General features: G+C 44.1%; 1 protein-coding gene across 1 annotated transcript in view; it reads right to left on the bottom strand.

The window, feature by feature from the left end:
- The window catches only part of CSMD3 (CUB and Sushi multiple domains 3), an 819154-nt gene that overhangs the window by 8960 nt on the left and 793169 nt on the right, over positions 1–17025 (bottom strand). The window contains exons 66-67 of the mRNA XM_084851442.1: positions 4426–4538; positions 1748–1835 (exon numbers count right to left, since the gene is read on the bottom strand). Coding sequence (XP_084707568.1) covers positions 1748–1835; positions 4426–4538 — 201 coding nt within the window. The remainder of the gene's footprint in view (positions 1–1747; positions 1836–4425; positions 4539–17025) is intronic.

The following is a 17025-nucleotide window of genomic DNA, read 5'->3' as shown; positions in this document are numbered from 1 at the left end:
TTGTTTTGTGAGAGTGAGTCCATAGCCAGGGATATACAGCCAGGGATCTGGAAGGGTAGTTTGCCTAAGGACATTCCTTGAGGTCATTATACATTCATTTGAGTTCATGTCTACCTCTGTTGCAAACAGTCATGGAACAGATTATGAAACACATTATGAAAAAGTAAAGCACAGTAAATTAAAACAACCTGTTTTCTGAACTCTTGCTGCCAAAAGTCTTCTCCCTACATGATCTCAGACTACTACTTAAATAGACTTAAAGTAAGGCTTTGATCAGTCTCCTGGAGAAAGGGAATTCTTTAAAATAGTGCTGATCTGCTATGACTGCATTCCCTTATTGCTGTTGAAGTCCAGCTGTCTGCATTCTAAACATATCTACACTAATTCCTTGACAGACCTTATGAGATCCATGATAATCAAATCAAATTATATGCATATTAACTTTGTAAGCCATACTTTGAATAGCTACGCCTATTACGTTGTTTCCAATTATAGTGGCAAGTAGGGATGGACAAATCTGTCTCGCTTTCTATAACGTCCACATTTTTTTTTCAAACGGCCAGTTTGTTCTATCCCGTTTCTACATCAGTTTGCAATTTGTTTACAAGTCTGCATGAAAATTTGTATGCATTTATAAGCACATGAAAATTCATACATATTTTTACAAACAACGTCCCCAAACATATGGCTCTTTGTATACTATTTTCCTTAATATATGCATTTTTCTATGCATTTTCTGATAGAGAACTATATTGAAAAATCAAAGAAGTGTGATAAATTAAGGATAATTGTGTTCTGCTTTGTGTAACAGCTGGTCCATATTAAAATGCGAACCAAAAAGTTTCTCCACATCCCCAGTTGCAAAAATTTTTATTTTTTTTTAAGCAAATAGACAAGAGTGGTGATAGGAGACATCCCTTGCCTACTTCTCTTACTGAAACTAAAGAACTTTGCAATTTGCCTATTAATGATGATTTTCATTTCATTGTGAAAATGGAGAAAATTAGTTGCTCTCCATTCATATAATGTAGTAGCAGGGGGTAGCCTGGACAGGGGCTGGAAAGAAACCTCTCTCATTGGTTGAGCAGCCCCTGCCAGTTTGATGACATTCAGTTCTAGTCCTCCCACCCCACCTGGAACTATATGCTCCTTTCAAGCAGTCTGTGATCCCTGAAAACCAGATTTTAAAGGTACGGTACACTCGGCTTATCTTGCTTGGTGTATCCCTGATGGACCAAAGCCGATTCCATGAAAATCCAGGTAATACTCCAATGCGCTTCTCATTCTGTTCTTGTGATGATCCCCCTGCCCCGGGGCATGCTTTTAGTAGACATATCTGCTATCAATAGACATAGCTACTAGCTTTCAAACACAGAATTTAAAATAATATTCATAAAATCATAAAATCACTCTAGCGGATGCATCTTTTTGTAAAAAAAATATCACAACTATAGCCATATTCAGTAATTCAGAATCCATGTAAAGTAAATGTGTGGAGGGGAGAGCAGGATCATATCCAGTGTACCGTCTCCCCCCCCCCGACTTTCACACATTGAGTACACTGTACACATGTAGATTATCTCCATGAAATCAGATGCCCCTGCTTTTTACAGTGTTTGTGATCACGTGGCTCTGCACACCCAGAGCCAGGCAGCAGATGGATATTGGGGATGAATCCACTCTCCCAAATGGATCCCAAATGACTACACAGGATTTAAATATCACAGTACTAATGCCTACTAGTTACCTAATCTTTGAAGTCCAAATTGCCCGTAATCTTTACCCTGGATAAATCCTTGAAAAACATAGGTAGCACCATCAGGCTCAGCAGAAACCTACAGGGATTAAAAAAGGAACAGAATTAAACTCGCTATACATATATCGGTTAAAAATTCAGAAGCTGATTAGATTCATGCTGGAACAAGGCAGTTAAACTATTTAGCTACTTGCAAGTATTCTGGACTTTTCTGGCCACTTTAAATCTTTGTGTCTGAATTGCCTTAAACATGTTGTTGTTTTTATTAACATCTGAGATTACTATCAGTAAAAAAAGAGATGGGAGAAAACCTTTCTTTTGGTGTGATTTCTCTGTACATTCGTCAAAAAGAGCTACTGACCTTATAAATAAAGCATTTGTGACTGCAGAGCCAAGAAAACCGGTAGATCTGAAACTAATTTTAGTTCTTTCTTTTTTAATAAAATGGCTGTCTTTCAGGGGTTGCAAAGTAGTGCACAATGATCACTGAACAGAATTTAAGTGTGAACAAATACATTCTTGATTCTGGACAAGCTAAGGGGTGAGTCACATGGTGACCATTGATGCATGGCTGCCAGTGGGAAATGGTCCGCATTTCTGTGTTCCAGCTCCAGCAGCACAGACCAGTTGCTTTAGTTTACCGCCGTGATCAGCTGAAACTGGGTTGCAATGGTATTTTAAAAAAGCCAATGGGCACAGAGCTCAGTGGATGCTGATAGTTTAACTGCCCTCTCTTCAGTGTGCTTTGTTGGATCTGGTACTGAATGTTTTCCAGTGCCAATAGCCCATTTGACGTGTTCATATGAAGTTTCCCTCAGTCCTAGCCCATTCCTTACACTGTACAACATTTCACAGACTGCTGACAAGTTTAGGATTCCAATTACCAAAGTTACTAAAGATTTAGGTCAAGGAATCAATGTGGGTGGAGAAGGCTAGGCCCACCCTCCCTCTATGTCATGACTACAAACTTGATTAGCAACCCCCACAGCTGTTCTTTTGTAAAATATTAATAATAAAAAATGTCAGAAGTTCTGATCATGGAATTCCCACCTCATGTGTTATTTGACCCTTACAATTTATTGGTTTAACAGTAACTCCATGGGAATCTTCTCTACCCATGGTTTGGTTGTAGCAGTAGATGCTGGAATTGGATACACCTACTGGATTAGGACCAGAAAAATCATGACATCACATCTTTGCTTATCTTAGCAACATTGGTTCTGACAATGATTAAGGGAGCAATCCTATGGCTGCTAGACAGTGTCAAGATGGCCATAGTTTTTTTTTCCCGGATTCTGGGAACCAACCTCACTCCCCGCCCCCTCCCCAGCAGCGCAGTGCATTGAGCAGGGGGTAGGCCCTTTCCAACCCTACTATTCTATGATTGTATGATCACTGTCTCCGGGTTTGGGAGCTTAATGAGGAGTGGGTGAAAAGGGGCACTCCTGGGGGCGTCATTATGCCACTTCTTATGTGCTGTTCAGCCTTCCGCGCTCCTGCTCCAACGCGTCCTGGCTAGACAGCCAAAATCAGCTGCCTAGCTGCAAGTGCAGGGCAGCCAGAGTGTGGAGGAGAGGACCCCCTCTGTGCTCTGCCCACCCTACATTGGATAGTTGGCTACCTCCAAGTTCAGAGGTGGCCGACTATCTCCATAGGATTGTGCCCTAATTTGAAGTGTAGTACCAGGTGCCTATAAATGAAATTACATGCAGCCATATTCATTTTACAGAGGGGGTGGAGGCATTAAGGAGATACAGATTTTTTCCTGCATTCCATTTCCAGTTAAGCAACTAGAATACAATCCACCTGCAGTGGGACAAACTGTTGGAATAGCAATGGCAGGGGATCTCTCTCTCTCTCTCTCTCTCTCTCTCTCTCTCACACACACACACACACACACACACACCAAAGGTGCAAGTTAAAGGTTAATTTGTTCTTGGATTTTGTAAAGCAATTAGTACGTGCAGTGACTTAGTTCACTCATATGTACTCCCAAGAGCTGCCATGACAGCCTATCCTTTGCAAGGGGTTAAGAACACCTATCAGAGTGGGCAGAGTGTCTTGCCAAACAAATACTGGTAGAAGGCATGTGCACATTTGTACTAATATGTGTGGATCTAGTTGCATGACAGAACATCTGGGGCATTTTCTACCTACGCGATTATAAAACAAGTGTCCATATGAAATTATGAAGCACCACTGCACTGCATAAGAGACTCTTGCTATAAATAAAGCAGGTTGCATTCTATGGCATAAAAATGCAAATCAGTTAATCTTGCTATGACTATATTAGAGGACATGGAAGTATCACATCCTTTTATAATACACTTTTTTTGAAACTAACATTGAACTACTACTTGCCTATGCAGTATGTTGACCCACGCACACACATGCATGTGCAAACACACACATACACACATAGGTACTATTTAAGAATAATTCTGCCTTATATAGTAGAACCTGTCAATGGCATTTCCAAAGACTTCTTGGAATCCCACTTTATTGTACTACCAACATTTGTTCTTGTCCTGTCAGCAACCGTTTGTATGATCCTATTTTTCAACATTCCTAATTAAAGTTTCATTTTTAAAATGCCTTTTTTCTGGTCTCATGCACAAGCCATCATTTCATATTAAGACAGTATTGGATTTTGTCAGAACTATACTCACAAAGCCATCCATTGCCCATTTTTCATCCTTCAGTTTGTTCACAGAAGTATGGGATGGTGCTTTAATGAGATGTATATGGAGCATTAAACGGGCTTCTTGGCTTTTATACACCCCTGTAAAATAAAGAAGTAGTTTATCTGTGCCACTTATATAAGTAATTTGAGCTTTAAAAAAAAAAAAAAAACCTTACCATCCTCCTCAAATTTCTGACATAAAATCCTTACAATCCCATAAGTGATCATGTTGTGTTGGTATTTAAATATAGACTAGAAAAATTAACTATTTGAGTAATTACATATTTCAAATCAGCAGTGTAGGGGGTTGGTCAGCTCCTATCTTTGTTCTTCCCCAATATCTACCCAGTTTATCCATGGCAGAGGAGATATTAGAACCATAGTTTACACCTCCACTATACCACATTGCCATATATATATATATATATATATATATATCTCCCCTTCATGGATCACTGCCTTGTTGTGGCGAAGGGGCTTGCGTAACTCAGTGAAGCCATAAGCTATGCCGTGCAGGGCCACCCAAGACGGACAGGTCATGGCAGAGAGTTCTGACAAAATGTGGTCCACTGGAGAAGGAAATGGCAACCCACTCCAGTATTCTTGCCAAGAAAACCCCATGGAACGTATCACAAGGCTAAAAGAGATGACGCCGGAAGATGAGCCCCTCAGGTCGGAAGGTGTCCAATATGCTACTGGGGAAGAGCAGAGGGTATTTCCAAGTAGCGCCAGAAAGAGTGAAGCGGCTGGGCCAAAGCCGAAAGGACACTCAGCTGTGGATGTGTCTGGCGGTGAAAAGAAAATCCGATGCTGTAAAGAACAATATTGTTTAGGAACCTGGAATGTCAGATCAATGAATCAAGGTAAGCTGGAGGTGGTCAAACATGAGATGGCAAGATTGAACATCGACATCTTGGGAATCAGCGAACTAAAATGGACAGGCATGGGCGAATTTAATTCAGGTGACCATCATATCTACTATTGTGGCCAAGAATTCCTTAGAAGAAATGGAGTAGCACTCATAGTCAACAAAAGGGTGGGAAAAGCAGTACTGGGGTACAATCTTAAAAATGATAGAATGATCTCAGTACGAATCCAAGGCAAACCATTCAACGTCACAGTAATTCAAGTCTATGCCCCAACCACTGAGGCCGAAGAAGCTGAGGTTGATCGGTTCTATGAAGACCTACAACACCTTCTAGAACTAACACCAAAAAAAGATGTCCTCTTCAACATAGGGGATTGGAATGCTAAAGTAGGAAGTCAAGAAATCACCGGGATAACAGGCAGGCATGGCCTTGGTGTACAAAATGAAGCAGGACAAAAGCTAATAGAGTTTTGCCAAGAGAACATGCTGATCATAGCAAACACTCTTTTCCAACAGCACAAGAGGCGACTCTACACATGGACGTCACCAGATGGTCAATATCGAAATCAGATTGATTATGTCCTTTGCAGCCAAAGATGGAGAAGCTCCATACAGTCAGTAAAAACAAGACCTGGAGCTGACTGTGGCTCAGATCATGAGCTGCTTCTTGCAAAATTTCGGCTTAAATTGAAGAACGTTGGGAAAACCACTAAACCATTCAGGTATGACCTAAATCATATCCCTGATGAATATACAGTGGAGGTGAGGAATAGATTTCAGGGATTAGACCTGATAGACAGAGTGCCTGAGGAACTATGGACGGAGGTCCGTAACATTGTTCAGGAGGCAGCAACGAAATCCGTCCCAAAGAAAAAGAAATGCAAGAAAGCCAAGTGGCTGTCTGATGAGGCTTTACAAGTAGCTCACGAAAGAAGGGAAGCGAAAAGCAAGGGAGAAAGGGGAAGATATACCCAACTGAATGCAGAGTTCCAGAGAATAGCAAGGAGAGACAAGAAGGCCTTCTTAAATGAACAATGCAAAGAAATCGAGGAAAACAACAGAATGGGAAAGACTAGAGATCTCTTCAAGAAAATTGGAGATCTCAAGGGAACGTTTTGTGCAAAGACGGGCATGATCAAGGACAAAGAAGGCAGGGACCTAACAGAAGCAGATGAGATTAAGAAGAGGTGGCAAGAATACACAGAAGAACTATACAGGAAAGATCTGAATGTCCCTGATAGCCATGATAGTGCAGTCACTGAACTTGAGCCGGACATCCTAGAGAGTGAAGTCAAGTGGGCCTTAGGAAGCATTAGTAACAACAAAGCTAGCGGAGATGACAGTATTCCAGCTGAGCTATTTAAAATCCTAAAAGATGATGCTGTTAAAGTGCTGCATTCAATATGCCAACAAATCTGGAACACTCAACAGTGGCCACAAGACTGGAAAAGGTCAGTTTACATTCCAATTCCAAAGAAGGGCAACGCCAAAGAGTGTTCAAACTACTGCACAATTGCGCTCATTTCACATGCCAGCAAGGTGATGCTCAAAATCCTACAAGCTAGGCTTCATCAGTATGCGAACCGAGAACTACTGGAAGTACAAGCTGGGTTTAGAAGAGGCAGAGGAACTAGAGATCAAATCGCCAACATTCGCTGCATCATGGAGAAAGCAAGAGAATTCCAGAAAAACGTCTATCTCTGCTTCATTGACTACGCTAAAGCCTTTGATTGTGTGGATCACAACAAACTGTGGCAAATTCTTAAAGTGATGGGAGTACCAGACCACCTTACCTGTCTCCTGAGAAACCTGTACGAGGGTCAAGAAGCAACAGTCAGAACCAGACATGGAACAACCGATTGGTTCAAAATTGGGAAAGGAGTACGACAAGGCTGCATATTGTCACCCTGCTTATTTAACTTATATGCAGAGTACATCATGAGAAATGCCGGGTTGGATGAATCAGAGGTCGGAATTAAGATTGCTGGGAGAATTATCAACAACCTCCAATATGCAGACGATACCACCCTAATGGCAGAAAGTGAAGAGGATCTCAAGAGCCTCTTGTTGAGGGTGAAAGAGGAGAGTGCAAAAGCTGGTTTGAAACTCAGCATTAAAAAAACTAAGATCATGTCATCTGGCCCTATCACTTCCTGGCATATAGAAGGGGAAGAAATGGAAGCAGTGACAGATTTTACTTTCTTGGCCTCCAAGATCACCGCAGATGGTGACTGTAGCCATGAAATTAAAAGACGCTTGCTCCTTGGGAGGAAAGCTATGGCCAACCTAGACAGCATAGTAAGAAGCAGAGACATCACCTTGCCGACAAAGGTCCGTCTAATCAAAGCTATGGTTTTCCCAGTAGTAATGTATGGCTGTGAGAGCTGGACTATAAGGAAGGCTGAGCACCGAAGAATTGATGCTTTCGAACTGTGGTGCTGGAGAAGACTCTTACGAGTCCCCTGGACTGCAAGGAGGTCAAATCAGTCCATCCTAAAGGAAATCAACCCTGACTGCTCATTGGAAGGACAGATAATGAAGCTGAAGCTCCAATATTTTGGCCACCTAATGCGAAGAGAAAACTCCCTGGAAAAGACCCTGATGCTGGGAAAGACTGAAGGCAAAAGGAGAAGGGGACGGCAGAGGATGAGATGGCTAGACAGCATCACGGATGCAATGAATATGAACTTGAGCACGCTCCGGGAGAGAACGCAGGATAGGAAGGCCTGGCGTGCTATGGTCCATGGGGTCACGAAGCGTCGGACACGACTGAACGACTGAACAACAATATATATATATACATATATACACACACACACACACACACACACACATATATATATATATATACACACACACACACACACACATATATATATATACACACACATATACACACACACACAAACACATACATATATACATACACACGCATATTCCTAAAAATATGTTTTGCAGTAATGGAATGATGTGTTTCAACTAGGGATGCTAGAGGAATCCATCTGGAGGTGAATAAACTCAGCCCCCCAGGCTTTGGCTTGCTTTCCTGTGAGCTGGTCTGATTCAATCTCCATTGAGTCAAGCCAATTCACAGACTTTTTTATAAAGCAATTTGCACAAACTGCAAGTGCAGTTTGCATAAATCACACAAATTTTGGGAGTAACTGCTGTTATAATGTTTGCAAATTGCTTTTTTTTTTTTTTTCAAATTAAAAAAACACACACACAGGCAAAGAATTTCCTGGATTTGGGGAAGAAAGCTGCAGCTCGACTCGCAAATGCAAGCCAAGTTGGGGGGCACCAAGGAAATCTGGCAAGCATGAAAAGGACTGGATTTCCCAGTGACAGACATCCCTAGTATCAGCACATCTGGGAAAAGGCTATAGGTGAAGAAGGGCTACAGCTCAGCAGTCAACTATATGCTTTGCACGTAAATGGTGCAACGCTCAATCCCTGGCATCTCTGAGCAGGGCTGGTAAAGACTAATGTCTTAAACCCTGGAAAGCTCCTCCCAGTCAGTGTAGGCAATGCTGAGCTAGATGCCCCAATGGTCTGAGTTGGCATAATGCATCTTCTGATGTTCCCAACACAGACAGTGCAGCATCCTGTGTAGTGCAAGTGACTGTTATTACATTTATGTCCCCCCTTCCTCTAAGAGGCCCAAATGCAAAGAGGTTGCTTAGAAATGGAAAGAAATCTAAGACACTCAAGATGCATTCTGTGCATATTTGACAGCACATCCGGTGAAATGAAATGCTGCAGAAATAAATGGTCAGACTTTACACATTCTGTGGGTCTAGTAGTATTAGTAGAAGTAGTGCCAATAAATTTGCTACACTTCTGAAGATCCAGATGTGTGTCTGCCCAATTCTGTGCCATCCAACAGCGTACCACTGGGGCCTGTACAGTGCATCAAACTCTAATCAATGGAACAGTGGCAAACATTCTACTGCATTGCTGGGTTTTTCTATGCCATCAGGACAACTATGATATGAAGGTGAAGCAGCCACAGAGTATACAAAGGTTTGCAGGATCAGGCCTTCAGTCTACATTTTTGCTCTGATGGTTCAAAGTATTATCCATGTCTATGCCTGATGAGCCAAGAGGTACCACACGCCCAGCTACTGCCAGATGTCTCCTTTCGCTGCCAAACATTTTACTCGATTCAGGAAAATATTAAAAGCTGAAGTTAAACTGACAGGTTTTAGCCAGATGAAATGAATTATCTTCCCTGATCAATTTCTTTGATTATTTTTTCTGGCAAATTATGATTGAACGCACTTGCAGACTCTTGCAAGAATGGCTGAAAGGAAATGGCCTCTCATATGGAACCGGCCCCTGCCAGAACATACACTTGTTTTAACTCTATTCAGCCATTCCCAACATGAAGAAGCTATGTGTGGAGAAGGGGCAGCAGGACAGCAGGATGTCCTCTGTAGTACTGCCCACATCTCCTGGACATCTGTGCATGGTGTGGACATCTGTATAGGGAAAGCCTATGTGTGAGCAGCTACTCAAGTTTAGGTTTCCACATGCACGGCTTACACAGTGCTAGCATGAGGGACCTCTAGTGTAATGCCAGTCGCGTCAGCTGGCACATCAGGAGACCTGTTCCACCAGCTACTGGCATTGGGCTAGAGGTTCCTGATGCTACGCAACGTGATTTACATTAGTACTCATGTCGGATTGGGTACTACCCCTTATTGGTAACTTATTAGCATTATTTATTATTTCTATCCTGCTTTCCACTGAAATACACAAAGCCCCTGACAACACAATTAACACAATGAATATTACAACGTCGTATATTACAATGTGGTTATTAGAGGCAGTATGAATATTTTAAGGCTCAAAAACAGGAGACTTAAAAGAAAGTTATTTACAATATATTTTCTCAGTCAATAGATACATATAGGGGGGGAACACTCCAATGTCATCATAGAATGTCCTTCCCTTGAGAAAAGCTCAGATTGAATAAAAAAAACACCTTACATTTTAATCTAAATTTAACACTATTTAACAGCACAATCATATGTGTGTCTACTCAGAAGTAAGTCTGCAGAGTTAACTAAAGGCTGCAGTCCTATATACTCTTACATAGAAGTGAATCCCATTAAACTCCATGGGACCTATTTCCCAGTTGAGGTACACAGGATTGCAATGTAACTGTCACAAAATCAAGATGAAGTCTAGAAACACTTCAGAGGTTCTGTCGCTGCATCAACGCAGACAGCACAGATCCAGGTGCAATGACATCAGAAAGATGTACTTCATAGTTATTCTGCCTTGAACACAAACAAGTTCTTAGTGCAAAGAGACAGGAATGCAAGAATCAAAGGAGAGCCTTGCTAGATCAGGCAACTGAGCCATATGGTCCAGCACCCAGTTCTTGTAACCCTGAATTCTCCTAGATCCATCATTGTTCTGGAGGGCCAAGTGGCCATGGTGGCTTGGAGTGCCTTTTACCAGCTTTGGCTGGTTCGCCAGCTACGGCCTCTCCTGGACAGGGATAGCTGGGCCACAGTGGTATAGGCACTAGTAACCACAAGACTGGATTACTGCAACGCACTCTATGTGGGGCTGCCCTTGAGGCTGGTCTGGAGAGCTAGCAGGAAATGCAGCAGCTTGGCTGTTGTCGGGAGCTGCCACTTTTCAGCATGTAACTCCTTTGCTGAGGGAACTGCACTGGCTGCCTATTTGCTACCAGGGCAGGTTTAAGGTCCAAGTACTAGAGTACAAAGCCCTAAACAACTTGGAACCAGGATACCTGAGAGAGCGCCTCCTTCTTTACTGACCTGCCCAATCCATGAGGTCATCAGAGGGCATGTTCCGGGTGATTCCACGTGGACCCACGGCCCGGTTGGAGTCCACCAGGAAAAGTCACATCAGTCTGGTGGCCCCCTTCCTGTGGAATGCCCTGCCTTTAGAGGTCAGGCAGGTGCCAACATTGTGTTCCTTCCGGCACCTCCTGAAGAAGTTGTTATTTTGAGAGGCCTTCCTTGCGTGACTAGCCACAGTTTATTAAATGCCACCTTATTGGGATTTGTCTTTTAAAAAATGTTTTAACTCTTTTAACTTGGTGTTTTGTTCTTTTACCTTTCACTGCTCCGAAATCTTCTGATGTGGAGTGGTTTATAAATATTGGAGAGAGAGAGAGAGAGAGAGATACATACATACATACATACATAGATTCCATAAGTTAAATGTGGGCTGGGTAAAGAACTTCCTTCCTTTTATCTGTTCTTAATCTAACACAGACCAATTTTCTTGGATGACTCCAAGTTCCAGCATTACAAAAGAGGGAGAAAATGTTCTGAAGTACAAGTACATAATTCCTACATGATTCCCCTATTTGCATGTTTGCTGACATCCTGAAATGTTAGTGGAGCTGGATTGCACAGAATCATAGAGTCATAGAATAGTAGGGTTGGAAGGGGCCTATGAGACCATCGCGTCCAACCCCCTGCTCAGTGCAGGAATCTAAGTCAAAGCATCCCTGACAGATGGCTGTCCAGCCTCATCTTGAATGCCTCCAATGTGGGAGAGCCCACCACCTCCCTAGGTTATTGGTTCATTTGTCGTATTGCTCTAGCAGTCAGGAAGTTTTTCCTGATGTCCAGCCAGAATCTGGCTTCCTGTAACTTGAGCCCATTATTCCATGTCCTGCACTCTGGGATGATCCAGAAGAGATCCTGGCCTTCTTCTCTGGGACAACCTTTCAAGTACTTGAACAGCACTATCATATCTTCCTTCAGTCTTCTCTTCTCAAGGCAAAACATGCCCAGTTCTTCCAGTCTCTCCTCATAGGACTTTCTTTCCAGTCCGCTGATCATCTTTGTTGCCCTCCTCTGAACCCTCTCCAGTTTGTCTGCATCCTTCTTAAAGTGTGGTGTGCAGAACTGGACACAGCACTCCAGATGAGGCCTAACCAGTGCTGAGTAGAGGGGAACTAGTACTTCATGGGATTTGGAAGCTATACTTCTATTAATGCAGCCCCAAATAGCCTTTGCCTTTTTTTCAGTCACATCACATTGTTCACACATATTCAGCTTGTGATTGACAACAATTCCAAGATCCTTCTTGGTTGTAGTATTGTTGAGCCACGTATCGCTCATCTTGTAACTGTGCATTTGGTTTCTTTTTCCTAGGTGCAGAACCTGGCATCTATCCCTATTATATTTCATTATGTTGTTTTCTGCCCAGCGCTCCAGCCTATCAAGATCACTTTGAATTCTATTTCTGTCTTTCAAGGTATTAGCTATCCAGCCCAATTTTGTGTCATCTGCAAATTTGATAAGCATTCTCTGCACCTCCTCATCCATGTCATTAATAAAAATGTTGAAGAGCACTGGGCCCAGGACAGAGCCCTGCGGTACACCACTCGTTACCTCTCCCCAGTCTGAGAAGATCCACGGCAAAAGCACTCTTTGAGTCTCATTCTGTAGCCAACTCTGGATCCACCTGATTGTTGTTTCATCTAACCCACTTTTAGCTAGTTTGCTAATCAGGATATCATGGGGCACTTGGTTGAAAGCTTTGTTGAAGCTGAGATATATTATGTCCACAGCATTCCCACAGTCCACAAGGGAGGTTACCTGATCAACATTTTTTTATCTTTGCTGTTTTAAATCTGTATTTTAAACTCCTGCACTGCTGCTAGGTTTTATTGTGGTTGTATTGTTATATTGTGGTTTTAATGTTCTGTATATTTTAAATTGTTTTATTGTGTGTTGCTTGGATTTAATTTTTGTGAACCGCCTAGAGAGCTTCGGCTATTGGGTGGTGTAGAAATGAAATAAATAAATAAATAAAAAATGAGATCAGATTCGTCTGGCAGGATTTGTTCTTGACAAATCCATGTTGGCTTCGAGTAATCACTGCATTGTTTTCAAGGGGCTTACAAATGGATTGCTTTATAATCTGCTCCAGAATTTTCCCAGGGATTTATGTCAGACTGACTGGTCTGTAGTTCCCAGGTTCCTCCTTTTTACCCTTTTTGAAGATAGGGACATTGGCCCTCCTCCAGTCATCTGGCACTTCCCCCGTCCTCCATGATTTCTCAAAGATACCTCTGTCTTTTACTATGCACGTAGCTGAAGAAAGCCTTTTTGTTGCTCTTAGCATCCCTCGCTAACCTCAGCTCATTCTCAGCTTTAGCCTTCCTGACACCATCCCTGCAATTCTGTGCTACCTGCCTGTATTCTTCCATTGTAGCTTGTCCTTCCTTCCACTTCCTATATGTGTCCTTTTTTGTTTTCAGGTCATCTCTAAGCTTTTTGTGAAGCCACATGGGCTTCTTCTATTCTCTTCCACCTTTGTTGTTGTTGTTGGAATTGTTTGTAATTGTGCCTTTAGAATTTCCTTTTCTAAACACTCCCACCCATCTTGGACTCCATTTCTCATTAGAGTCACCTACCATGGGACCTTACTTATCATTGTTCTGAGTTTATTAAAATCAACTTTCCTAAAATACAGGGTATGTGTTTGGCTACACTTGGCTTTTGCTTATTTTGGAACCAAGAACTCAAGTATAACATGGTCACTTTCCCCCAGAGTTCCCATAACTGCTACTTTATCCACGAAGTCATCTCTGTTGGTTAGGATCAAGTCAAGGATAGCCAATCCTCTCGTTACTTCCTCTACTTTCTGTAGGAGGAAGTTATCAGCAACACAAGTCTGGAATTTCCTGGAGGGGCCATGTTTTATAGAATTTGTCTCCCAACAAATATTGGGGAAATTGAAGTCCCCCATGACTACTACATCATGCTTCCTTGAAACATTGGCTCTTTGCTTTTCAAAAGTTTCATCCTTGTCTTCTCCTTGATTCGGTGGCCGGTACTAGACTCCAACTACAATGTTCCTTTTATTCTTTACTCCATTTATTTTAACCCAGATGCTCTTGATGGGGCTACCAAGCTCATCCTCCTGTATTTCTGTGCAGAGATACATATTTTTAACATATAGTGCAACTTCACCTCCCTTTCTGTTCCTTTTGTTCTTTCTGAACAAGTTAAATTTTTTAATTAGGTATGGCGGAGAATTCCGCCACAGATTCCAGTGAGGATTCTAAAGAATCTGGCCCCCCGGAATCCATGGTGGAACGGCCTCCTGCCCCCCGGCCCCCCTGCGGAATCCCCCCCGGGACGGCACTTACCTGGGGCGGATGTGGTGGATTCGGCAGCGGCGGCGGTTCCGCCGGCGGCAGCTCCGGCAGCGGCGGCTCCGGCGGCTGGTCTCCTGGCTGGCTGCGGCAGGGCTGCTGCTGCCGCCATTGCCCTCCTTGCAGCCATGATAGGCTACGTAAGAATTAACGTAGCCTATCACGGCTAACCTCAACCCCCCCAAAAAAACGCAGCATACGCAAATGGTGGTGGATATGGCGGCCGCCATTTGCGTTCCCTATTTTTTGCCGATTTATCTTACGTGAATATTTACGTAGGCTAGAACAGCAAAAAACAAAGGAACGCAAATAGCATCCACTACAGTATTTGCGTTCCACTTTTTTTTCGCTGTTTTATCTTACATACATATTTATGTAAGATTAATAGGCAAAAAATACGGAATGCAAATGGCGGCTGCCGTAGCCACCACCATTTGCATACGCTGCGTTGTGTGTTTTTTTTTTAGGTTAGTCGTGATAGGCTACATAAATGCTTATGTAGCCTATCATGGCTGTCTGGGTGGATGCAAATGCTGCGGGGCTGCTGCGGACACAAATGGCGTCCTGAGTAGGGGACCCCATTTGCGTCCCTATGGTAGCCCGTGATAGGCTACATAAATATTTACGTAGCCTATCACAGCTAAAGCAGGGACGCAAATGGCATCCCCTATGCCATTTGCATTCCTGTTTTCTCCGTGATAGGCTAAGTAAATATTTATGTAGCCTATGACGGCTAAAGTGGGAACGCAAATGGCATAGGGACGCCATTTGCGTTCCTGTTTTAGCTGTCATAGGCTACTTAAATATTTACGTAGCCTATCACGGAGAAAACGGAAATGCAAATGGTGTAGAGGACACCATTTGCATTCGCGGTTTAGCCATGATAGGCTACATAAATATTTACGTAGCCTATCATGGGCTACCATAGGGACGCAAATGGCGTCCCCTACTCAGGACGCCATTTGCGTCCACAGCAGCCCGGCAGTGGCTGGAGGCCCTGCTGCGGGTTGGCCCGGCTGGCGGCTCCATGGGCTGGCCGCGGAGCGGAGCCGGCCAGACAGGATTCCAGAGGGGAGGAATGGATTGCCTCCCCCCCCGTCGAGGATTTCGGGGGGAGGGACGGAGCACCTCCCCCCCACCGTGGATGTCCCTGGACGAAACCAGGTAAGTGTTTCATACATAGGGATGGGGGAGAATTTCTCCCCGAAACTTCGGGGGGCCGAATGCCAACGTATTCGGCCCCCCGAAGTAGTTTCGGGGAGAAATTCTCCACACACACCCGCCCCCCGCCCCCGCCGGGATGGGACTTACCTTTCCCGAATGTTGCTCCTGGTGGCGGGTCGCAGCGGCGGTTCGGCAGGGCTTCGACAGGGGCAGGGGCGGCAGCTGGTCTTTTGACCGGCTGCCGCCGCCGCCATTCCAAGAAAAGTAAAAAAAAAAAAACGCCCCCGTGATAGGCTATGTGACGATTAACGTAGCCTATCACGGCTAGATTTGCAAAGTCAGCCGTGATAGGCTACGTAAATCATCACGTAGCCTATCACAGGTGACTTAAAAAAAAAAAAAAAGCACGTACGGCTAATGGCGGCCCCCATAGGGAGCCGCCATTTGCGTTCCTTATTTGGTCGCTGTAGTCTACGTAAAGATTACGTAGACTACGGCGAAAATAAGGGCAATGCTATTTGCGTTGCCCTTATTTTTGCCGTAGTCTATGTAAAGATTTACGTAGACTACAGCAACCAAATAAGGAACACGAATGGTGGCTCCCTATGGGGGCCGCCATTTGCGTACGCGCTTTTTTTTTTTTTAAAGTCACCCGTGATAGGCAACGTGACGATTCACGTAGCCTATCACGGCTGACTTTGCAGATCTTTGCGTTTTTTTTTTAACTTTTTATTTCGCGGCCGGATGAGGCGAGGCGCCTCCTCCCCGGCCTGAATTTCGGCCGGGCAAGGAGGGAAGCCTCCCCCCCGGCCTGAATTTCGGCCGGGCAAGGAGGGAAGCCTCCCCCCCCAGCCTGAACTTCGGGGGGAGCAGCGAAGCGCCTCCCTCCCACCATGAAGCAAGCTGCGAGACCAGGTAAGTGACTTTCGTGCACCCCTATTCATACATCCCTAGAAATCCCATGGCAAAAGCTTAATGGTTACACTCTTCAGAAATCATATACCTGATCGTCAGTAGCGACAGGCTCTATGAAATTCCAGAACAGTTCAAAGCTAAACACTGTTACCTAGGGATGGTGGAGAATTTCTCCCCGAAACTTCGGGGGGCCGAGCGCCAACGTGTTTGGCCCCCCGAACAAGTTTCGGGGAGAAATTCTCCACACCCCCCCGCCCCCGCACCCCCCTGGGATGGGACTTACCTTTGCCGAATGTCCCTCCCGGCGGCAGGTCCGGCCGGCGGTTCGGCGGGTGTTCGTCCGGGGCAGGAGCGGCAGCCGGTCTTTCGACCGGCTGCCGCCGCCGCCATTCCAATAAAAGAAAAAAAAAATGCCCCCATGATAGGCTACGTGACGATTAACGTAGCCTATCACGGCTAGATCTGCAAAGTCAGCCGTG

Source organism: Heloderma suspectum, chromosome 4, assembly GCF_057233095.1.
Source record: "Heloderma suspectum isolate Gila_16-S chromosome 4, 16-S_ref, whole genome shotgun sequence".
Taxonomy (NCBI): Eukaryota; Metazoa; Chordata; class Lepidosauria; order Squamata; family Helodermatidae; genus Heloderma; species Heloderma suspectum.
Note: the sequence above shows the minus strand (reverse complement) of the source record. Positions and strands in the feature narration are given on the sequence as shown.